Source organism: Diachasma alloeum, unplaced genomic scaffold, assembly GCF_001412515.2.
Source record: "Diachasma alloeum isolate Michigan unplaced genomic scaffold, Dall2.0 Dall_scaffold_00766, whole genome shotgun sequence".
In the NCBI taxonomy this organism is placed as follows: Eukaryota; Metazoa; Arthropoda; class Insecta; order Hymenoptera; family Braconidae; genus Diachasma; species Diachasma alloeum.
This window is the reverse complement of record NW_021680896.1, coordinates 106,478-131,376: the sequence shown is the minus strand read 5'-3', so window position 1 is coordinate 131,376 and position 24,899 is coordinate 106,478. Positions and strand designations below refer to the sequence as shown.

Genomic DNA, 24,899 nt, shown 5'->3' with positions numbered 1-24,899 from the left:
CTTTGCGGTCAAAGCAAGAAGCTTCATTCCGACCATAGCTATGTCGGTAACTACGGGAATGGTAGGAAACTAGGGTGACATAAAAGTGGGGCTTGGAAGTAGCCCCGCAGTTTTTATTTCTTATTCTATTCGTGTTAATTTTTTCCGGTAGATCTTCTCATGTTTTCTATGAAGTTTTCGAGAAATATTTCCGATTTTCGAGAGAATTCTCCGGTTTTCGAAGATTTGCTCTTTTAGGGTATATTTCCTATGGAGTGAAAATTGTTGTGAGGGAATCGCTCATAGCGCGCCTAGTGACGGGTTAAAACAGACAATTGGATTTGTTATTTTTAGTGATTTCTTCAATTACAATCAACTTTTTTCAGAATTGAAAATTTGATTTTGGAATTTTGATTCTTCAGATTCAGACTATCTCTGAATCTACGCTCAACTTTTTTTATAGTTGACAGTTGCATTTTTTATTCTGTCTTTTAATCGACTCAATTTTTTTGAAAATAAAGATTTGGATTTTTGATTCTCAATTGTCTCATAATCTACTCTTACCTTTTTTGAGAATTGAAAGGTGAATTTTTTTTTTTATGAAAATAGGATTTTTTATTCTTAATTCTATCTTAATCTACTTGAAAATTTTTGTGAAAGTTGAGAGTTGGATTTTTCATTCTTAATTGTTTTTCAATCTACTCTAAACGTTTTTGAGAATTGAGAGTTGGATTTTTTGCTTCCGCATGGAAGCCTTGTATTCGTCAAATCTGAAATTGCCATTTCTTGTGCCAGGATAAGTAATTTTGATCTCAGGAGTTCATTTATGCAGTTTTTAGATCATGTCCGTGTTAAGAATCTTGTATGATGCTGATGATAGGGAGGTCGGGAGGGAAAATGAAGTGGGATGAATTGCCGGAGAATAAATCAAGATGAGTTCCGGATTCTCCTTGCCATTGATATGTCTCCAGGTGACAGAAGGCAGAGTATCTCTTATCTTCAGAACCCTATTCTGCACGAAGTCCTTCCAACGGGATGGACCTCCGTTAATCCAGGTGGTGGCCACTGATGAGTCGCTCCAGAGATGGACTTGTATGTTTTCCAACTCCAGCGTTCATTGTACGTAGGATGTCATTCAATGACACCCCCGCTGAGCTTCGATGCGAGGCATCGAACACCACTTTCAATTTTGTGGTCATGCTGTCTGGTTTAAGCAGTCCGTGATGAGGCAAATAATATGCCCGTTCAGGCTCCGACGTCGATGATGCTCGTTGCATGTGGTCCAAGGACTCATACTCCTCGATGAATTTCATGTAGCGTGTATGAGTGTCCGGATCCGATGACAGTCGCCTGATGAGCTTCTGCAACGGTCTCTTGGCCGATGATATTGTATCCCCCAAGGCGGCTCGCGATGATTTAAACCGGAGATGCACAATGTAGCTTCCTGACGAATCTCGTCGCAGAGTCTCGATAAAGTGTAGTTCACACTCCGCTTCAACCTTCGTCAAGACTGATGATGATGATGTATCTGGTAGTTCCTCCTGAATCCAAAATTTCTGCAGGAGTTCCAAGAGTTGTTGGTTTGCTGGGCTATCAGATTCGTCACCTTGAACCTGATGATTCTCTCTCCGATGATTCTCCCGTAGACGTCAGCTCCGATGATGATGTCCATGGCTCTAGGTTTTAAGAAGTGAGGATCTGCCAGTTGAAGTTCTCGTAGTTGATGAGGAATCGTTGATTCGCAAGTGAATTGCGGTATGTTCGCCGTCAGTTTGCTCAGGATGTGGGCGTTAACGTTGATTTGAGTAGCGGGTTCGTACCTCGGTTGTAAGGCGAGAATCACTACACCACGCGTGCTCTCCGATGAGGTTTCTCCGATGCCGATGATGAAAATTGATGAAGATCTCTCCAGATGAAGTGGATTGATCAAGCGCTCAGAGACTAGTGTTATCTCTGAGCCCTGGTCGATGAGAATCCGTGTTGGCCTTGAATTTCCGTGACGATTGAGGGCGAAGACCCTCGCCGTCGGCAAGATTACCAGTTGAGTTACATTCTGATGAGGTCGTTGAGCTTCCAAAACGTTGATGGTGTCCACCGGATTCACCTGGTACGGTTCTGATTGATGATTGACCTGGTACTTCTCTGATTGACGATGATCTCCAGCGTACGTGGGCTTTAAATGAGGTTGATGTCCCACCTGGTACTTTTCTGATTGTCCAGAATCTCCAATCTGATTGTGCGAGATCGTTAACCTCTTCTTCTCGATGAGTGTCCGTGCAGATGACTCAATTTGTGATGCTGCGTCTTCGCGCGATGATGGACCGGATGACTTGTTGACAGGTTCCTGATTAATGAATGTCTGTTCCTGGATGATGGTCTGGATGTCGCCTGTCAACAAACAGCAGTCGAGTTTCCCTCACAATATTATAATAATAATTTGGTACTCAACCGCTTGTGTTGGGGTTTGATGACCTTGAGGCTCCTGATGAGTCCACCGTTGGCTTTCCTGCTGTGATCGGGGCGTTGTCGATGAGCGTGTGATGCAGTCCCTGACACGTCTTGCATCTCCGGTCACTCTTGCATTTGTGTGCTCGGTGGGGGCCCATGCAGTTGCAGCACAGGCCGTTGCTCTCCAGGAACTGCTTCTTTTCATGCGGCCTCCAAGAGGTGAACTTCGAGCATTCAGCCCCGATCCAATGAGGCCCGCCGCAGACAATGCAATTCCTCTTGGCTGATGGAGGCTCCATTGATTTGCTGGACGGAGTTGCTAGTGATTGCCCCGAAGATTTCCCTGATAACAGCTGGTGCACCTTCACCGTCGGCTTCGGCTTGGGTACTGGCTTCTTTGGGGCCCCGTTGTGCTCTTCCCGTTCCACGTTCTCCAAGGCGCGTGTTCTAGCCTTGAGGAATTCCAGGAAAGCCTTCAGCTCCGGAGGTTGTGTTGAATCCCCGGGTTTCACCTCCCAGGCCTCTCTGATGTCTGCGTCGATGATTCTCCTCATGATCTGGGCCACGATGATGTCCCAGTGTTTGGTGGGAGTCCCCAGTGACTTCAATGCCTCCAGAGCTTCCGTTGTGGTGTTGACGATGGCCAACAACCCTGCAGCTGACTTCTCCTTGAGCTGCTCCATGTTGAGGATCCGATTCAGATGAGACGCCATTATGAGCCTCAGATTCTCGTAACATATAATGAGCTTCCTCCAAGCGATTGAATAATTGGCTGCCTCAACTCCGATATTTTTTATGAGTGCCTCCGCCTGGCCCTTCAGGGCGCCCTTCAGCCTCACCATCTTCTCCACTTCCGACATCTTCGGGTTCTCGTGAACGAGCGGAAAAAAGATGTCATAGAAGGCCTTCCACTCGGCGTACTTCCCAGAGATCTCTGGGATGTCAATTCTCCGAAGAGTGCTTGCCGATGATGTTCCTGTTGAGATCTAGTCTCGGTCCTTGGCTCGAATTTTTGCCATGATCCGCCCAAGCTCTTTTACCGCCGTTGTGTATGCGTTGAGCGCCTGCTGGAATGCGTCCTCCACAAAGTAGGGATGCTCGAGGACATCTTCAGCGACACCCTCGATCGGTGCCTCGTGGTACGATGAGAAATTCGTCCATTGGGTTTCCACGATGCGTTGGTGGGCCTCAATGTCATCTGCATTCAGGCTAGCGATTTCCTCTGTGCTGCCTCATTTACCCTATCGCCCCACTAGACAAGAAAATTTCCCATCCCAATACAATTATTTAATATGCGAACAATTAAATATTCAAATCGTTTTCCATTTTAATATTATATAATTTCAATCACACATATACAGGATTATCACTTCCAATATAATTTCAATACCATTCAATATAATTTCACTATAATTACGCGATAATAATGAATAAAAAATATAATTTTTTATTAAAATAAGCATATTCAACAAATATACATGTTTTGGACGTATCATGAATTTTCAACTATTATGAATGACGACTAAAATGATCTGTATCTTCTGGGAATTTCATTTCACTATAAAATATCTCAGGGCTGGAAAAATTATACATGGTATTCTTATGGCTAGATAAGTAATTCACTTCTACTTCTTAATATACGTTTTTATCACAGACCTAACTTTGAAGTTTGATACTGATACTGTGGCAGTATCGCTCAGAGAAGTCGTTAATTGCAACTTGCGAGGTTGAGGATGAATTATTGGTAGATTTGATACAGCAATGCTATTTGGAATATTGGCCGCTGGAGTCTGATTGATGTAGGTGGAGATCTGTTTATTAGCGGACTTGGTTGGAGATGTTTCCCTTTCTGTGTAATTTTCCTTGCATTGGTTGCTGCAATTCTCATAAATCCACTTTTTGATGAGAATGCAATTTTTTGGGTTGCTACAGAAGCGTCATCAGCTATGACGTGTACACGGAAGGATAAAAATTTTGTTACAACTTTTTCCAGCAATTTGTGCTCATCACAGAATTGACTTCTCAAAAATGCAGTTGTACGTTCACAAATCACCTTTTTCAATTTTTCAATAACATTATCGAATCTTAATTCCCTTCTGGTTTCCCTTACATATTCGCTCTGCATATTCTATTAATTGATATAAATATAATGTCGGATGCACCAATCCTCCGTTGTTGATAATCTCTGCCCATTCATGAGGAGTATTTTGATCAGGGGTATTTGTGGTCAATGATTTTTTACACTCTTCACAATTGACTTTCATTTCTTTCACAGCCCACCCAGCGATGTAATATGAACTTATACGACATGCAAGAGGGAAAATCTATGGGAGCAATATTCATGTTCATACATATAACTCCCTACATTTGAGAAGAAACACCTAAATCTTATAACACGTTGAAAATTCATGTTACTTCATCATTTACTTGATTTCTCTGTCGTGGGAACTTCTTCAGTCGCGATATATGCGTGGAAATCCATTTCCCATCAGTCAAATCACTAATACAAATAGGAATGCCAAGGTTGACCCATGGTCAAGCCAAGGTGGACCCATTGTCAAGCCAAGGTTGGCTCGTGGTCAAGCCAAGGTTAACCCAAGACCAAGCAAAAGTTGACCCAAAGTTGACGAAAAGTCAGTGCAGAGTTGGCCCAAAGTTGACTCACGTTCAACCTTGATCTTGATCTTTCTAGGCTCTAATGAATGGCCAGAAGTCGATTTTCACATTTTTCGCTTTTTTCGGCTCCTGTTCCTATTTAATTTTAAAAATTTCCGTTCACTAGAAACTTCATTTTAAATTATCTTTGAAAAAAAAAAATCTATTAAAATTCTCCTGAGGTTAATTTTCAATTCCGAAAAAGTTGATTGGGAATAAAGAGATCACCAAGAATTACAAATTCAATTCTCAATTTTCAAAAAAGTTGATAATATGGAGCGGGGCTTGCATAAAATGCCATTGTAGTCCTCGTTGCTCCAATCCTCAACTAACTCTCAATTTTCTCTCAAACACTGGAAATCATTGAAAGCCCAACTATCAACTTGGTCCGCCAGAGCCATTCGTATAATTTTCTCGAAATCCGGAAAATTTTCTTGAAATTTTCTCGAAAACCTAACAATTTTCAAGAACCGCGTATGAATTAATAGAAAAATCTAGCGAATTTGTTAGAAATTTCTATTGCAGTTTGTATTGAATTTTCTACTAGTTTTTGGCCGATTCTACTAAAATGTTCAATAGAAAATATTCAATAGAAAGAGTCAATGGAATTCGATTTTTCTAGGTAACTTATTCTCTTCAGATATTTTCTATAGAATGTCCTTGGCTCAAGTTTTTTTTCAGTCTATTTTCCTTTTGTTCTCATCAAGAAAATCAAACAAGAAAAGTTGGAAAATTTGAGAAGAGGAAATTTTATAGAAAATATCTCAATAGAATAAGTTATTATATATAGAAAAAGATCGAATTCTATTGACTTTTTCTATTGAATATCTTTTATTAAACATCTGAATAGAATCGGCTAAAAACTAATTGAGAGTTCAATAGATATCCAATAGAATTTTCTAACCAATTCACTAGGTAAATATTGCTATTAACCCTCGATCAGTCGCGCTCGGCCGCCAGCCTTCGTTCATCGCATGGTTAGCGCAGCGCCGTTGGAGTAAACCGAGCGCGCTGTTGCCACATTGGCGCCTACCGCTACGTGCGCCTTTCAAATGTGGCAGTGAATGAAGCTGTAAATGTAGCTCGTTCGAGTGATCGACAGAGATTCACTCGCACCGGGCGTAGCGGCGCGGCGCGCTTTTCTGTCCGTTCGACATTTTTTTCTGTAGCTAAACAAATTTTTCGATAAAAAAAACCAGACAATGCCAACGTTCAATAAAAAGATTGAACTAGGAACTCTAATTTTTCAGAATTTTTAAGTGTTAAGAAACACTAAAATATAAATAGACAAAAACGGGGGGCGCCGCACTCATTGAGCGAGTAATCGCGGCTTAAATTTTTTCATCTGTGACTTTCTAGAAAACCCAAGCATTTTCTATAATTTTCTATGAAACTGGCGAATTTCTTCGAATTTTTCAAAGAATCGGAGAATTCTCCCGAAAAGTTTTTGAGAATTGAATGTTGTTTTTTTTTTTTGTTGATTATTTTTCTCACTCGGATTTCAGCCAATCAGAGCACAGTATTTGAGGCTATCAAATAGTTTTAATTCGGAAATTTTTGAACAATTTCCGATGGAAATTCACTAGTAGCTTTTCAAATGTTTCTCATGTTTAAACGCATTTCACGTTTAATATTCTGTGTGACAGATAAACAAAAAGTGGGTTATAAATGTATGGCTGTGTAAATGTATCCGGATGCTGTTCAGTGCACTCCGCTTGGCCGAAATCCGAGTGGAAAAATAATCAGTAGTAATACCCCGAGAGCTTCAAAATGATCGGGTATTTTCGGATAGCTTCGTTGCAAACAAACGAAGGTGTCAAGTTTTGTAGGATTAAAAATCCCGAACGCGAAGCGCGAGGGATTTTCCTACAAAACTTGACACGATCGTTTGTTTGCAGGGAAGGTTGAGGGAAATACCCGATGCATTTTGAAGCTCGAGGGGTATTTGGAGGAGTATTTCCTCCATCGGAATTTCGGTCACTGGAGGGCAGCATTTGATGTCAATGTGGTACAACCTACACTTTCCCATTTCAATTATTTTGTTTATTCTCCCAACGTGCCGTGGTTTTACCAAATTTTACCGATATAAAACCGTGTAGGTTGTACCACGTGACATAAAATGCGGCCCTCCTATTGGCCGAGGTTCCGATGGGGGAAATACTCCGTCAAATACCACTCGTGCTTCAAAATTAATCGGATATTTTCCGCTAATTTTGAAACACTAGTGGTATTACTACTGAAAATAGGATTTTTGATTCTCAATTATTTCTCAATTGTTTCAAAAAAGTTGAGAGTTGGATTCTTGATTTTGAATTAACTCTCAATTCACTGAGAGTAGATTGGGAGACAATTGAGAATCAAAAATCCAACACTCAACTCAAAAAAATTGAAGGTATATTCAGAGATACCTGAGAATCAAAATTCAAAAATCAAATTTTCCCGATAGTAAAGTTGATAGGAAAGAGGGCGACTGGCATAAAATGCATTTTACGCCTCATCACTCCAACTTTCAACTAATCCTGTATTTTCTCTGAAAAACCATAAATTATCCAGAGTTCAAACGCTTAGAAATAGCTGTTCGGGTGACTCCTAACTGAGCTGCAAGCTCTTGTTGCGTTTGCGTTGAGTCTTCATCCAGTAAGCTTGCAATTCCGCATCTGTGAACTTTCGAGGCTGTCCAGGACGCGGCTGGTCAATCAGATCGAAATCATCACTTCTAAAACGTTTGTACCAATAATCATACGTTTCATAAGATACAACGTCGGCACCAAGAACACTATACATTGATTCCGTGCTTCAGAAGCATTTTTTTCCTTTTTGGAATTCGTATAAAATGCCGAATGTACTGTTTATCAGTTGCCATCGTAAACTCTGCTATTCTGAAAGGTTGTGTAACTTACATAGAATTGTCGTTCCGTGTTCTGAAACCTTTTATCCGATCCTTTCAAAACCAGAAAAGACCTCGAATATATTTCTATTTTAAATATAATTTTAAGCTCGAAGAAAAAATCTGTAACAAATTAAGTCACACACGTAATAATTCTCCGATTTTCTACTAAATTGCACGAGGTTCGCCGATTTTCTAATAAGTTCGGGAGAATTCTACGGTTATCTAGAAAATTCGATGAAATTCATTGATTTTCTAATAAATTCAGAGGATTTCTCCGGTTTTTTAGAGAATTCGACAAAATTCCCCGTTTTTTGAGAAAATTCTCCAGTTTATTAAAAAATTTGCGAAAATTCTGCGTTTTCTTTTTTAAATTGGAGAAAATTATCCAGTTATCTGAAAATTCCGAAAAAATGCTCCGGTGTATATTTGAAAAAAGAATTTTTGATTTTCAATTATCTCTCAATCTACTTTCAACTTTTTTGAGAACTGAGAATTTGATTTTTTTTGTTTTTGCAAATAGCATTGTTGATTCTCAATGATTCTGAATTAGAGATGCAAAATGACCGTCATTTTTTAGATCGCGTAAATGACCCAAAAATGACGGTCATGTGACGCACAAATTTTGTAACTACAAATGATCGCCACAAATAATTTGTAAGTGAATTGTTGCCAAACCATCTGTGTGGAGTGACCGGGGAATTTAATGAATATAATAATAGAAATAATAATTACCTTGCGTATTAAACCTTTAAACTAGCTATTAGGCAATAGACTAATCGAGAGGGGATTGAGGGGATTTTCGCATTGAATTACAGGAAGCTAATTATATGAAGAATGTAATCTATATTTCTGGTAATTCTTTACAAAAATATTTACACAAAATTAATGCCTTCTCAATTGATCTAGGGTCGAGGGGAAGGCTAGGCGATTAGTTGTCTACACAAAGCGCGAGAAGGAAGATTCTCATTGTATTGCAAAAAAAAGGGTGGGGGGGGGAGAAGTTACACGTATGAAAAAATTCAATAGGCTTATCCTATAGGACTTCCTATAGGATTTCCTATAGGTTTGCCTATAGAACAATTCTATGGAGAATTGAAACACTTTCTATAGGATTTCGTTCCCAAGTCTGCGGGAATTAAGATTTTCTATAGATGAAAGGTCTATAGAGGATTCTTTGTAGGATGATTTATAGGATTTTTTATTCAGGGAGAACATTGTTTAAATAACCATGGAATATCTATAGGAAAGATGACTATGGGAACTGGGCCATAGCAATTCGTTTATAGGGAATCTGTTCATGGGAATTTGGTTGTTTATAGAAATTGCTCCATGAATAACCATGGGATTTCTATCGGGGAGATGTCTATGGGAATTGAGCCATATGAAGTTTTTTATAGGGATTCGAATTTTTTATAGAAACTTTTCTATGAATAACCGTGGGTTTCCTATAGGAAAGATTTTTTAAAAAACTGGAATCCCCATAAACGAATTCCTATGGCCCAATTCCCATAGACATCTCCCCGATAGAAATCCCATGGTCAATTATAGAACAATTTCTATAAACAATCAAGGTCCCCATAAACGAATTCCTATGGCCCAATTCCCATAGACATCTCCCCGATAGAAATCCCATGGTCAATTATAGAACAATTTCTATAAACAATCAAGGTCCCCATAAACGAATTCCTATGGCCCAATTCCCATAGACATCTCCCCGATAGAAATCCCATGGTCAATTATAGAACAATTTCTATAAACAATCAAGGTCCCCATAAACGAATTCCTATGGCCCAATTCCCATAGACATCTCCCCGATAGAAATCCCATGGTCAATTATAGAACAATTTCTATAAACAATCAAGGTCCCCATAAACGAATTCCTATGGCCCAATTCCCATAGACATCTCCCCAATAGCAATCCCATGGTTATTCATAGAACAATCTCTATAAACAATCAAATTCCCCATAAANATAGACATCTCCCCGATAGAAATCCCATGGTTATTCATGGAACAATTTCTATAAACAATCAAATTCCCATGAACAGATTCCCTATAAACGAATTGCTATGGCCCAGTTCCCATAGTCATCTTTCCTATAGATATTCCATGGTTATTTCAACAATGTTCTCCCTGAATAAAAAATCCTATAAGTCATCCTACAAAGAATCCTCTATAGATCTTTCATCTATAGGAAATCTTAATTCCCGCAGACTTGGGAACGAAATCCTATAGAAAGTGTTTCAATTCTCCATAGAATTGTTCTATAGGCAAACCTATAGGAAATCCTATAGGAAGTCCTATAGGATAAGCCTATTGAATTTGTTCATACGTGTAGTCGCGACGATGGAATTCAAGACTAATAATACAGAAGGATAACTAATCCGATTTAATTCTACGGGGGCAATAAAAGAGAATTGTGGCTCACCGTTGGGGGGAATGATTAAACGGGGAAACAGGTGAATATGGGAAAATGGGAAAAGTAACCGGCACTCACTCGCGGGTCTGCGACAATGGTGCTCAGGATTCAGGAACACTCCGGAATCTCTCCTACTCCAAATGCCGGGCAATTGAGTCTCCACTCCACCTCCGTTATCCTGGGGTTCACCAATGTAAATCCAGTGGGAACCTCTTGTCCTCTTTTTCAGCTTTTAGGCACGTATATGGGTTAACACACAGAAAACGCTGTGCAGACTATCCGCATAAGTGTACAGATAATCTGCATAGTTATGCGGGATTCACACATAAGCCGAAGTCACTCTCTTATGTGCAAATCATGCGTAAATAGTGCGTGAATCATGCATAGTTATGCAGATTATCCGCATAGCTATGCATGAACTACACAATTTTTATGCGGATTATCTGCACATCTATGTGTACTTTCCGCACAGATTTGGCATGATTTACACATATGGGCAAAATTTTGATGAGGATACGTCTATGTTTTCGTTATGAGGAGTCGTTTTGTGAAATTGAGCTTACAGGTCTAGAGTTTTCTAGAAAATTCAAGGGACTTCAGGGAGTTTCTAGAAATTTCGAAAGAATTCAAGGAGTTTCTAGAAAATTCTAAAATGTTCAAGAAATTTTCAGAAAATTCAAGAAAATGCATGGAGTTTCTAGAAATTTCGAGGGAATTCAAGGAGCTTTGAGAAATTTCGAGGGAATCAAGAAATTTCTAGAAAATTCGAGGAAATTCAAAGAGTTTCTAGAAATTTCGTTGGAATTCTAGGAGTTTCTAAAAATTCCGAGGGAATTGAGAAACTTCTACAAATTTCGAGGAAATTCAGGGATTCTTAGAAAATTTTAGGGAATGCAAGGAGTTTTCAGAAATTTTGAAAAAATTTAAGGAGTTTCTAGAAAATTCAAGGAAATGCAAGAAGATTCTAGAAATTTCGAGAAAAATCAGGGAGTTTCTGGAAATTTTAAGTGAATTCAAGGAGTTTCTAGAAACTCTGAAGAAATTCCCGGAATTGCTAAAAAATTGAATAAAATTCTTAGGTGTTCTGGAAATTTGAATAAAATTTGATTTTCCCAAAATAATCGAGGAATTTCTGAAGTTTTAAACAACATTCAGAAAAAAAATTTTTAAGGGGAGACCGCGGTGAAATTTAAAAGTCTCGACTCGGCTTCAACAGCCATTGGAGGACTTTTGATATATGAAGGGATATATAAAAAAGTGAGAAAAATTTCGGACTCGAACCGTTTTGCCCCGTATATTTACCAAAAACTTCATTTTTCACGTTTTTAGCTTAAAAAGGCTCTTTGGACCACAGTTTTCATCCAATTACAACTTTTTTTTTTTTTAATGTTCGTTATACTCCAACGAAAAACGCCAAGTATCCGTTTTACTTGATATTTATTAGATGATGAGAAAATGTTTTTTTTACTTTTTATTTTTTTTCCTCTTTTTAGCAAATGCTAAAATTACGTATGATTACAACGTGGAATAACGAAAAACAACTAGTTTTAGCATTTGCTAAAAAAAGGAAAAAAAATAGATACTAAAAAAATCATTTTCTCATTATCTGATAAATATAAAGCAAAACGGATACTTGGGTTTGTTCGTTGGAGTATAGCAAACATTTTTAAAAAAAGTTGAAATCGGATGAAAACTGTGGTACAAGGGGCATTTCTAAGCTAAAAACGTGAAAAACAACGTTTTTGATGGATATACGAAGAAAATGAATTCTTACTTTTTCAAGTTTCAGCAATGTTCTCATTTAAACCATTGAAATGCAACCTGAGAAATAACTCCCATACCACTCAGGAGAAAAAAATTAGCGAAAAAATCCCCGTAATTGACTTTTTTGACCTTGCGTTTTTATGTGGAACTGCATCAATAGAATATTTTCTATTTAACAATTCAAAAGAACTGTCTAGCAAATTTGCGAGGATTTTCTACTAAATTTTTTCGTGCGTACTTATTTTCTTCCACTTATTTACCTTTTATAGGAGAGGCTGCGACAAACTGAAACCTTAGCTACCCACAGCGTGATGAAGAGTCGAAACTAATACAACAAACAGCGCTCTTTCACTTTCCTCTACTGTTCTATTTTGTCCCATTATCCCCTTAAATTATTGATTTAGAATTTACAATTTTTTCTTGCTTTCTCTATGAAATTCCGAATTGTTGAAGTGGCAATTCGTTAAAATTTCGGTGAGTACTGGCTTTTTTTTCTGCGGAACTCTTATGGACGGAACATGCATAAATAGTGCAGATAATCTGCAATTGGTTACTAGCAGATTTCATGCATACTTTATGCATATTTCATGCATAACTATACAGACTTTATACACATAGTGGGAGGTTCGCGGAGCTTATGTGGAAAACCTGCATAAGATTGCAGATAATCTGCACAACGTTTTCTGTGTGAATAACTAATTCAGGACTTTTATTCACACGTGGCGCGTGGCGCTTCCGGGGACGGCTGTTGCACGAGTGAGTCCTCGTAGTCCTCTCTGCTTCTTCGTGCTAAGCTGCCAGGGGGGGATTTCGTGGGTTGAATTCCAGGGGCGACTGTGAATCGCCCTATAATTGTGGTCCCTTTTGGGGAGCATCCTGGTTATATTTCGAGGGAGATTCTGGGCCCGGGTTCCATTGGTGGTGGTGTGGGGACTATCTCGTTCCTCTCTGCTATCGTTCTTTTTCTCACAGCTCGAGGGGGAATAGGGAGGGAGAAAGAATTTGAGGGAGTGAAACCAACGGTGACACAAAAGAGAATAATTTAGGGGGCGTATCGAGTGGGCGAATAATTAATAAAAAAGTTCCTCGTCACAATGGATACATAATGACGGTCAAACTCATTTCTAATTTGTAACCGTCATAAATAAAACAGCTTCATCTCTAGATAGATGGAAAATGACCGTAATTTTTTTTTCAAAATGCACATTAGGCTAATGCAAAATGAATTTAAAGAAAAATTGATAATAAAAAAATCAGCTCGCATCTGTGTAGATGAAAAATGACTGGCATTTTTTCTTGGCAAATTGTGACGGTCATAGAAGGGTGGGGAAATTGTGACAGTTATGGAAAACGTCTCGTCATATAACCGTCAATGATGGTCACATGACCGTCATATGACGGGTCATGTAATGCATTCGCAGCTCTATCTGAATCTTATTTTTTAAAAAACCGAATTCTCAACTCTGTGGAAAAATTGAGTGTAAATTGAAAGGCAATTAAAAATCAAAAATTCAATTTTCAAAATGCAAATCTGAAAATAAATTGAGAGATAATTGAGAATAAAAAATCCCATTGTCAAAAAAAAATCCAGTTCTCAACTCTCAGAAAAACTTGAAATTAGATTGCGAGATTATTCAGAATCAATAATCCGATTTTCAACTCTAAAAAAAAGTTGAGAGTAGATTGAGAGATAATTGAGAATCAAAAATTCAACTCTCAATTTTTTTTGCGAATTGAGAATTAAATTTTTTTGTTTTTGAAAATCAGATTTTTGATTAAAGAATCGGCGAATTTTCTCGAATTTTCTATATTAAAGCTTTTCCCGAAATTTAGCGCAAATCCGGTTGTTTTCATTTGTTTTGTTGTTTTTTTTGTTTTTGAATCGGTCAAAAACTGATGGAGAATTCAATAGAAATCCAATAGAACTGTGTAGCGAATTGTCTTGCTAGGATTTCTATGGAATTGTTTCGTACGTAAAATTTACTCAACCTTAAATACTGCTTCAAGTGACCTCTATTACTATTGTAAAAAAGCTTTGCAATTGAGATTTCAATTGTCAAATAACTGAATGCTGTGATATATTCAAACAGGAACAAAATCGTTGGATTAATTTTATGAAAATTCATCTGGTTATGTAACTGAATTTTGGAATTTTCTTGCTATCGCTGAATATCAACTATTTTTAGACAAATGTCTTTTACTTTTATTTATTTATATAATATTTTTCAACCTTATGTGTAAAACTACCCCCTGCAAATTGTTACCATGTAACTAAAAAGCAGTAAATAAATTTAAAAAAAAAATACTATTTCAAGTGAAATTTTTTTCTCCGCAAACCCAGGGTTGACACTGGGTTAACTCTGAATTTGAGTCATCAGCGATTATAGAAATAAAAAAAACGATCATTGAAAAATTTCACTCACTTGAACATGAGTAAAGAACAGCCTGGATGTTTGGAAGTCTTCCACACGCCAATTGCAATTTTTTTGGCACGATACCGGTCTTCTTATTATTACGAGCACTGCATTGGCACTTTCATCACCAATTTATTGATTTATTGATTTACATACTGCTTGTACACTGAGAAAAAAATCTCCCAAAAATTAGTGTGCTGTCCCCTAACGCCGGGACATAACATGGGGTCATCGAAAAATTCATAAGTGGCACCCTAATTTTTGGTGGGACTCCGGCCACTTTTTCGGGGGATTCCCGTAAAAATTAGTGTGCCACATGCGAATTCTCCGATGACTCCCTGTTATCTCCCAGCGTTGGTGAACAGCACACTAATTTGTGGAAGGATTCTCACAAAATTACGATGTATTTTTTTCTCCGTGTAGTACACGGTATAAATGTGGCAGGGGAGTACCCAGTATACACATGAAATAATACAGGGTGTCCCATAGCATGTGACCAAAGTAAATTGCGTAGAATACCACAAGGTGGAAGTGCAGTCTAAAGTCTAATACTACATATTCGTATTGTCTTTAATATTTCATTTGACTATTTCTTGCGTGTCTAACAATATTTATTTATCCTTCTAGCATCAAAACAATCTTTAACACATCAATTCACATAACTCAACCTAAGCTTCTCAACTCACTTGTACCGTGTGTCGTTTGGCACGTTACGCGCATGCGCACCGTCGAGAGAGAGAGAGGTGGTCCCCAAAATCTAATTCCCTCTGGCTAGTTTTCTGTTTACGAGTCTGGCATTGCAGTGCCCTTTCCAGTGTATAGTATATTTCAATGCCTGCCTTCGCCTTACAATTCAATGGACGGAAAGACCCATAAAGCTGCACCTCTTTAGTAGTCCCTCCTCAGTGATGTTCGTAAATATTGAATGAATTGAATTGATAACTGCATCAGTAGAAAGCGGATTGGTGATTTATGTAGTGTAACTAAGGACTTTTTTCGTCTAAGTGGCCGCATTTTTTATTAGTTGATGGAAAGTCAGTTAAGGATAGTGGAAGGGGAAGTTGTGTCGTGTATAGATACTTGGTAGCTCTCGTCGTTTTTATGAGGTTATCAGACGTGACTTGGGCGATACGCTACCGCTTATCTCGATTCCTACGGATCCATTCGGAAGCCTGCTACCAATGGAATTGGGAGAAATAAAAAAAAGAGACTAATGACGCAAAAAGTAACGGTAACATGCCTTCTGTCAGATAGGCTGGAATCCTTGCTTGCTTAAAATAATTTTTTCCAAAAAAAACAACAAAATTTCATTTTTCAGACGGGGAACTTTTTTTTCTGAATATTCAACACATTTTAAGATAGGTTGGTTCTCATGATTTTGTGACATTGTCTGGTGTTTCTGTAATATCAGGCAATGGGAAAGGTTACGTGTTGTGACCAAAAAGTGACAATGGACGTAGATTCAAAACTGTAAATTCACTAAACTCAGTGGTCTTGGGAAATAATGATAATAATATAATGTAATCTGCCAAAATTACTATAAGTCGTCTGACCGCGCATCTTGAATTCGGAGGAATGAATCAAAAGCTAAGGAATTGTGGAAAATACTTTCCTGAGAACTCTGCTTCCAGATGCACGCAGTGCAATGCACACCGTTACCCGTTTGTTGTCCAGTGTGCTCGTGCTTGATCTAATTTATTTACTCTATTGTATATTTTTGGAGGAGAGGATATTGTTCAAAAAAGAGAAAGATTATCGAGTCACTGAACGGTCTATATTCTAAAGAATGGAACTTAACTAATTTTATAAACGGAAAAAAAATCAATTTTGCTACAGGCGGGTCGTCACCCAAAATAATAATTCTAGAAATTCAATGATACTTTTTGTTCCATGAGAAAAATAGAGAAAAAGAAACTAATCGAAAATAATAATAATAGTAATAATATAAATTACGAACCTCGGTTCACCAAATCAAATACAATTCAAAGAAATTACGATCCCAGAATGACTAGTGAATTGCTATCCGGAGAAACAATACGGAGGCTCGGTGGTTAATTTAATAATTCGTCAATAATAAATGTACGGTGAACAGGTGCGTAGACCCTGCCTGGGCTTCCACAACGCCTTTTACTCGTGATCAATTTATCCTAATGTGAGTTTTCGCTCAGATGCTCGCAACGCTCACAATAATTTATTGCGATTCGCTCCGGTATAGCACCGACTCGACGGCCACGCGCTTTTATCAAGATGGAGTCGATAGTCTCCGTTCGCAATGAGATTCCTCCTGTTAGAGAAGCTGACAGGAGCTTCAATGAACCCCAAAATGCTCGTACTCACTAATGAGCCCGTAGCACCAATGATAATATTTTATATGTGCACACTCACTCGAATTATTCGTCCTGACCCAATATTACGCCTCGACTCTGTTCCTCGCCACGTGTTCGCGCGATGAATAAAATATTCGCCTGGAGTTTCTCCTGAATATTCGCCACTTGTATTTCGCCTCGAAATTGTCCTCAGTCACCTCAAAACCCCCGGATAAGGTCCGGAGAACCTTGTTCCTACTTCCGCTGTCGAGTTTGCACGAAAAGCTTCTTAATTGGACCCACACGATGGACACGAAAATTACAGAAACTTGAAGCGATGCAAAGTGATTGACAGTAGAGATACTCAAAACCTCCGGATAAGGTCCGGAGAACCTTGTTCCCTCCTCCGTTGTCAAGTTGGCACGAAGAGCTTCTTAATTGAACCCACGCAATGGACACGAAAATTATAGAAACTTAAAGCGATGCAAAGCGATTGACAGTAGAGATACTCAAAACATCGGGATAAGGTCCGGAGTACCTTGTTCCCTCCTCCGTTGTCAAGTTTGCACGAAAAGCTTCTTAATTGGACCCACGCAATGGACACAAAATTATAGAAACTTAAAGCGGTGCATAGCGATTGACAGTAGAGACGGAAGTGATGATAAAGGTGGAAATCGTCATTGCCCTCTCAATCTCATGCTGTCTCACTTCATTTCTCTCGGGCCTTGACATTCGCCCTGAATTTAAATATTAGCCAATCCTGGCCTCATTTGCATATTTCGCTGTCGGGTGGTGACGTCTATTCTCTCGGGTGCGTATCTCCGGTGGTCAGGTCATCTGTGAGGTCTTTCCGACGTATAGGATTGCCTTGTAGATGGGCCTCAGCGATTACCCATACTATTGACGGTTTGCGTGTGTGTGGTTGTGTGCCCTCATGGGATATTCTTTTGGGTCCGCAGGAGATCTGAATAACCCCGCGGGACAATGTTATGACAGGTGTGAAGGGCGTGACTGTGTAAGATTTTCGTTTGGTGTTTTCCATGGTTTCAGAAGATGGTTTCTTGTTCCACAGGCCTATTGGTAGTCCTCTCCTGTGGCTGCAAACTTTCTGGTGTTCCTAGTGAGTCAGGACTCCTCGTTGGCATTCATCATTCCAATCATTCTTCCATTCTCTTAATTCTAACCTCACTACTCGAGACCGGGGCATGCGAGCGCATTAATATTACCTTATTTCGTTTCCCCACACGTCCAGTCGAGGACACAACGAACCTACTTCGTCACAATTGCTTCACCAGCTCGACCGTTTGTTCAATAAAAAAGTATAAATTGTAAAAAATGAAATTCTTTAGAATTTTTTATTTAACAAACGGTCGAGTTCACGGAAAAAACATGAGTACTAGCCGATTTCAAAATGTCTTGGATATTTAGAAGAAAAACATTTGCCCTCTGATCATTAAAATGTTTGTATCTTTCATTGGACAAAATTATTTTAAAAAAGATGAATAAAATGCAAATGAAGTCGGTTTTTTCATAAATGCCTCAGGTATCCTATAAAGAACCGAAACATCATCGTGATACACGAAAACAATCATTTTCAGTAAACAATATCGAAAGCACGTTAAAAAATCATTTGGTTATAAATTTTTTCAATTTATGAAAAAAAAAATTCCCGGCCGTAACTGTCGAATTTCTAATTGTTTATAAACAATTTTTAATAGCAAGAAAAATCATAGGAGTTTGGCTCTGAGATATTAATATTCGGATTCAGCAGGTCAAAAAACATAGTATCCAATGATGAAAAATATCTCGATCTAAAATTCATGCAAAAACCTACATGTTTATTTCGAATCATCCCGCTCAATCGTCACGCCCGATTAGTTGTTTCAGAGTGAGGGTAGGGAAAGATGCATTCGTGGAAAGGAAAGAAGCGCTAGGCGATAATTATAGCGTAGTGCAAAAAGGATGCAAACTGCGGGATTCTACTGTATGGACTTTTTTCTCAATAACTGAAAAATTGAAAACAAATAACAAAACGCCTTGCTCCTTTAATCATAAGGATTTGTTCTGATTTGTTGCAATTAAATTAAATAATCTTTTCTCAATGTTCATTTCATTAATCATTTATACTTAACTTGAGAACAATCTCCTCACTTTCCTGTCTCCTCTATTCAACTCTATTCATTTTTCTATTTTTCCGTTTTTAGGTGTTAGTGCGACAAGAAATTACCAGAAAAGTTGGTCTCTCCCTTCAGCCAGAGGAAGAAATATTAACAAATCGACTGGAAACGATGCATTCACAAATCAGTGCACCCACACAATTTAAAGGCAGAATTAGTGAAATGTTGTCACATTTAAGAATGAGAAAACACGTTGATATGCAGAGTCAAGAGAGATATTCTATGGATCCCATTGTACAAGATGATATCAAAGCTGTAAGTGTACTCGATTGTTTCTTTATTCCATTGAGAAAGTTTATTCTTTCAATAACAAAAGAGTCAAATTCTTGAAAAACAAGTGAAAAGTTCTCTTCATCAATTCCGGTTACTAAACACTTTATTATTTGAACTAATGAAATGGCTTAAATCAAATCAGTTCATTATGAAATAATTTCCACAATGAATGATTTTACGGAAAAATGTTGAAAACTGGTTTTCAATTGTGAAATCATTCAAAATAGTATATTGTGCGTCAAGCGTGGGAAGTGATGTTTTCCCCACCCGAGAAGCAAATGCTATTTTTTAAAACGCCTGCCAGAAACATTTGTATTCTGCTTTCTGATGAGGGGGAGAAAAGTGAGTACTTTCCGCTCTAGGGTGGAAAGTATTCACTTTCCTCCCGCTTATCAGGGCGCAAAGTACGAACTTTTCGTATAGGTGTGTGAAATAGTATATTTCTAACCTAGGGAGGGAAAATAAAGGATCCTCAGCCGACAGTGCAATTACCAGCCGAGCCGAAGGCGAGGTTGGTGAGCACGCTGCTGAGGGTCCTTTATTTTAATTCCCGTGGTTAGAACGCGATTTTCCGTCTCGGCGTAGGCGCAAAGTCAGAGAAATGTAACTTTGCGCCCGCCGGGACGGAAAAATAATAATCTTCCTTTTTCAGTACTTGAGTTTGCAACAACAAGGAATGGCTCAGCTGATTGACACAATAAACACAGACATGGAAAGTTTGAAAGTAATCAAGGATGGCATGGCAGATCTGCTGACAGGGCATACTATTTCCTGAAGGTTCATCGAAACAATTGCTCTTGTAACTCTTTCATGAAATGTCTTTCTGGAGTGGCCATGGGAAAATTCACTGTAATGAAATGATACAAAGAAAATAAAAACAATGAAAAAAAGGGATTATAATCGCCAATCGATACAATTATTATGAAATAATGTGGGACTGCCTCATAAAATAATTGGCCGTTTTATGATGAAATAAAGGATTACGTTTTCGTACATATAATGAATTTTCATTGATTGAAATTTCTTAGCATGGTATAACAATAGTATATTTCCCACCAAGGGAGGGAAAATAAAGGAGTCGTGTCCACGTGCAGAATTACCTGGTAAGCACGTAGGTAAGGGTCCTTTATTTTACCTCCCATGGTGAGAACGTTATTTTTCGCCATGGCGTAGGCGGAAAGGCAGATTTTCCTCCGCGAAGCGGGAAAATCGTGGGAAAACGTTTTTTCGCCACGGCGGACGGAAGGGACACACTTTCCTCTCGCCTCGCGGGAGGAAAATCTGCCTTTCCGCTTACGCCGTGACGACAAAGAATGTTCTCACCACGGGAGGTAAAATAAAGGACCCTTACCCACGTACTTACCAGGTAATTCTGCACGTGGGCACGACTTCTTTATTTTTCCTTCCGTGGTGGGAAAGATACTATTTCCAGTCTAGATAAAATAGTATAATGTGGACCAAGAGCGGAAAGTTACTTCCGAGGGAGAAAAGTACAGACTTTCCGTCCTTGGGCGGAAAATAAAAACAGTACTTCCCGCCCGAGGGAACAACTTTCCAACTTAGTGCGAGATGTACTCACTTTTCTCCCGCTCATCAGGGAGTACAATACGAACTTTCCGAGCAGGTGTGTGAAAATAGTATATTTCTAACCTAGGGAGGGAAAATAAAGGATCCTTAGCCGCCAGTGCAATTACCAGCCGAGCCGAAGGCGAGGTTGGTAAGCACGCGGCTGAGGGTCCTTTATTTTACTTCCCGTGGTTAGAACGCGATTTTCCGTCTCGGCGTAGGCGCAAAGTGAGAGTTCCCTCCCGCGAAGCGGGAGGGAAATGTAACTTTATTGCGCCCGCCGGGACGGAATAATATATTGCGAATGTGCACATGCGATTTTTTAACACGCCTGCAAAGGAAAGTTCGTATTTTGCTCTATAATGAGCGGGAGTAAAGTATGAACTTTCAGTGCAGCGGTGTGAAAACATGAATTTCTGGTGCATAAAACTTTGCTTTACGCACAAGAATTCACTTGGACCACATTAAACCGTGCCGAAAAGTTCATTTTTCAGGCAGGTATTACAAAAATACACATTACTGTACAGCCCTGGAGAAAGAATGGAATAGAAACTAGTCGACTGCAGTCCATGTGCTTTCTAACTTTGCGTGCAGGGGACTGGATTATTTTTCCTTCTCAGGTATGGTGCGTAAAATCAGGTGAATTTTGGTGGATACTGGATAATTTCCAGGATGGCGACGGAGGGGAAAATGCAGGAGAACTAAACGTTGATCCTTCCTATATGAAAAAAGACATGGGTCACTAATCGAACATGGCGGATCTCATGGGGATAATCGATTATTTTGCATTCGATTTCGATTAATCGAATAGAACTGAGTATCACATCAGCTGATTATTAGTACAAGGTTACGGAGAAATACCGCAAGATGGCAGTGTAAAAAATGGCACCTCAATGTTTCAATGCGCGCGAATTTAAAAGCGGACTTCTAGCCCCAAATAAGAAACAAACACCCTGCAAGCATAAAGTACATCAGAGCATGTTTCCTACACATGTATTTATTTATAATGATTTGAATCAGAAGTTATTTATCAGTGATAAGTGCTTAGAACTGACAAACTAAGTGGAGTCATTGATAATTAGATTAACTTGAATGTCAAGGGTGGAATCAAAGCAAATAAAGCATGGATAATCAGCGTCTTTTGAACGAAATTCTGCAAATAATTGCTTTTTTTCAACATTCTCAGGAATGAATAATGAAAATGGTTCAAACTGTCAGAAGAATATTTTTAGGCATACAATTAAATTTTGGTGAAATTCAGAAAGGGGAAAAATTCGTTACAATTCAGAAACAATTATTTTTAGAGTGAAAAATATATTATTATTGAATTAGCTAAATAAACAGACAGTGCGACAGAAGCCATTTGACAGATTACATATGGCTGCTACTCTCCACGTATATGTTCCCTATTTTCATTTCTACCAAATTTCATTAGTAGTACGCTTCCGAATGGATCTTAATGTACGTTTTCAAAAAATGAAAGCATATGGATTCCCATTTTTTGAAAATATTAAGGCCAATCGCACTCATTTTCCCCTATTCCAATCAAATAAATTTGCAATTTCATGCAACAATGTTAATGTTATATGGCTTCCTCAGTTATGTAGCTGTGCATGTGGACGGTGAAATATAGATGCGTTATTTTTTTTTCTCAAAAATTTTGGATGAATTATTTCATCTCGAGAACTATCAAATACATAGACCTAAAATTTGATATAGGTATGTTCTTTGACACTCCTAACTAGAAACCAAGGTTTCCCTGACTTTTACCCATGTCATAGTGCGCAAAAGTGAACTCCGAGCAAAAAATACAAAAACAACGATATCTCGAAAAATTTCAATAGGATGGTACCCACATTTTGTTGTATCTAGATAAATGGCACCAAAGCGCACATTTTGAAAGAAAATAGTATATTGTGCATCAAGGGCGGAAAGTCACAGTTTCCCGCCCGAGGTGCACATGCTATTTGTTTAACACGCCTGCAAACGAAAGTTCGTATTTTGCTCTTTGATGAGCGGGAGGAACGTGAGTACTTTCCATCCTAGGGCGGGAAGTACTTACTTTCCTCTCGCTCATCAGGGAGCAAAGTACGAACTTTCCGTGAAGGTGTGTGAAAAAAAAATGGAATCGGACCAATAGTTTTTGAGATATTGACCAAAAGATTTCGTTCATCCAGAATCCCAAATTTTTTTACCATGAAATCTAAAATCATACCAAGTTTCAAGTTTCTATCTCGATTATTTATTAAGTTATCGTGCGAACAGATACTTTCAGCGAAAACATGAAAAAGTGAGAATAAAACTACGTTGCTCGGGATGTAATGGTCTTTTTTCAATCCAATTAAATAGGTATCATCATGACGAGTATTTTGAAAAAAAAATCTAATAGGTCGAATGGTCCTGGAGATATCGGCAAGAAATGATTTTCGAAGAATCGCTATATCTCAGGAACCGCCTCAACAGATCGCCCTGAAATTTAGTCCAAATTTGGGTCTCAGTAGTACCAATTAGCAGACAGAATTTCAGCATGATTGCCTCAATAATTCTCGAGTTATGGGGACTGTTCTGGACATACGAATACACATGTGCACACACATACCTACTCACATACAGACATTTTTTAAAAACACCATTTCTTCACTTTTCATGACACTTCTATGCACTGCCACCCAAAATTAAGAAAATCGAAAAAAAATCACGATTACAAAGCTTCCATTCGGAAGCAAAAAAGGTCGTAGTCTCCAAAAATCACAATTTTCCGACCATACTCAGAAAAATCGACTTTCTATTTTTTTAGAAGATTTTAAAAATGTTCCCTAATAATTATGAGTACATAGCAATTATAGTGTTGGAAAACAAAATAAAATTTCATGGACAGTTCAGTAGTAATTTTCAGGCGAGAGACATTTACTTCAGTTTGAGGAAAGATATTCTTGAAATTTCAAATTTCACTGAAAATTTGAATTCTCATTTAAAAGATGAATACCTTAACCAAGTTACTATGTCTTTTCGATTGATAAACAAATTATAATTGTCCAAATCATTTAGGTCAGAAAAAAATGGAATGATTCAATTTCCTTAATGTTGCGTTTACTGTTTTTGTTTCTTATTTTGTTCGTGTTTATTTTTTCCGGTCGATCTTCTCATGTTTACTATGAAGTTTTCGAGAAATATTTCCGATTTTCGAGAGAATTCTGCGGTTTCTGCGAAAATTCCTAAAAAATTTCGCAGAAACATTCTAGTTTTCGAAAAAATTACAAAGATATTTAGAGTTTTCAAACAAAATTCGAGGAAATTCTAGGGTGTCCGAGCACGTACCAAGAAATTCTTCAGTTTTCTAGAAAATTCCAGAAAAAACTTGGGTTTTCGAGACAGTTGTAGATAATTCTTAGGTTTTCGACAAAATTCTCGGAAAATTCTCCGGTTTTTGAAAAAATTAGAGGGGGCGGGGTAATATGGACAACTGAAATAAAATGGACACTCAAAAATTGGCGAAAAAATTTTTTTTTGCAAAATTCAAAATGTTATAAATTGATTCATTGGGCATTATGGGCACCTGATAAATCTGTATGGACGGAACTAAAATGAACACTCAAAACATTTTCAATAATTGATTTTTAAAAATTGCTTCTTGGCAAAGTCCACAACTTAGAAATTATTCAAGAGTGGGGTAAAATAGACATCCGAAAAATTTGGTCCTATTCCAAAATAAAGAAAATTTTTAAAGGACATTTTCCAACAGAATCGTGTCGATATCTTTGTATAAAGAAAAATTAGAGTTGGGAAAGATGTTAACAAACAAACTTCGACTTTATTAAATTTTCCATTGAAGTTTGAAATATAAAGTAGCTTTGAATTTCCTGTTTTACTCTTGAAATAACTTTGAAATTATTAATTTTTTTTCAATGATCAATTGCACGCCCTACACATCTGACCTTTTGTTCATTTGCGAAATTTGTAAGATGGCTACTTTTCTACTCACAGAGGAAATCACCATAAAACAATAGGC

The 24,899-nt window shown here is 38.1% G+C and overlaps 1 protein-coding gene across 1 annotated transcript in view; it reads left to right on the top strand.

Annotated features, from left to right (window-relative positions):
- Nucleotides 1–20,319, top strand: part of LOC107044623 (nuclear pore complex protein Nup54) — a 56,105-nt gene extending 35,786 nt beyond the window's left edge. The window contains exons 5-6 of the mRNA XM_015266569.2: nt 19,079–19,306; nt 19,977–20,319. Coding sequence (XP_015122055.1) covers nt 19,079–19,306; nt 19,977–20,099 — 351 coding nt within the window. The 3' untranslated portion in view covers nt 20,100–20,319. The remainder of the gene's footprint in view (nt 1–19,078; nt 19,307–19,976) is intronic.
- The last annotated feature ends 4,580 nt before the right edge of the window (nt 20,320–24,899 follow it).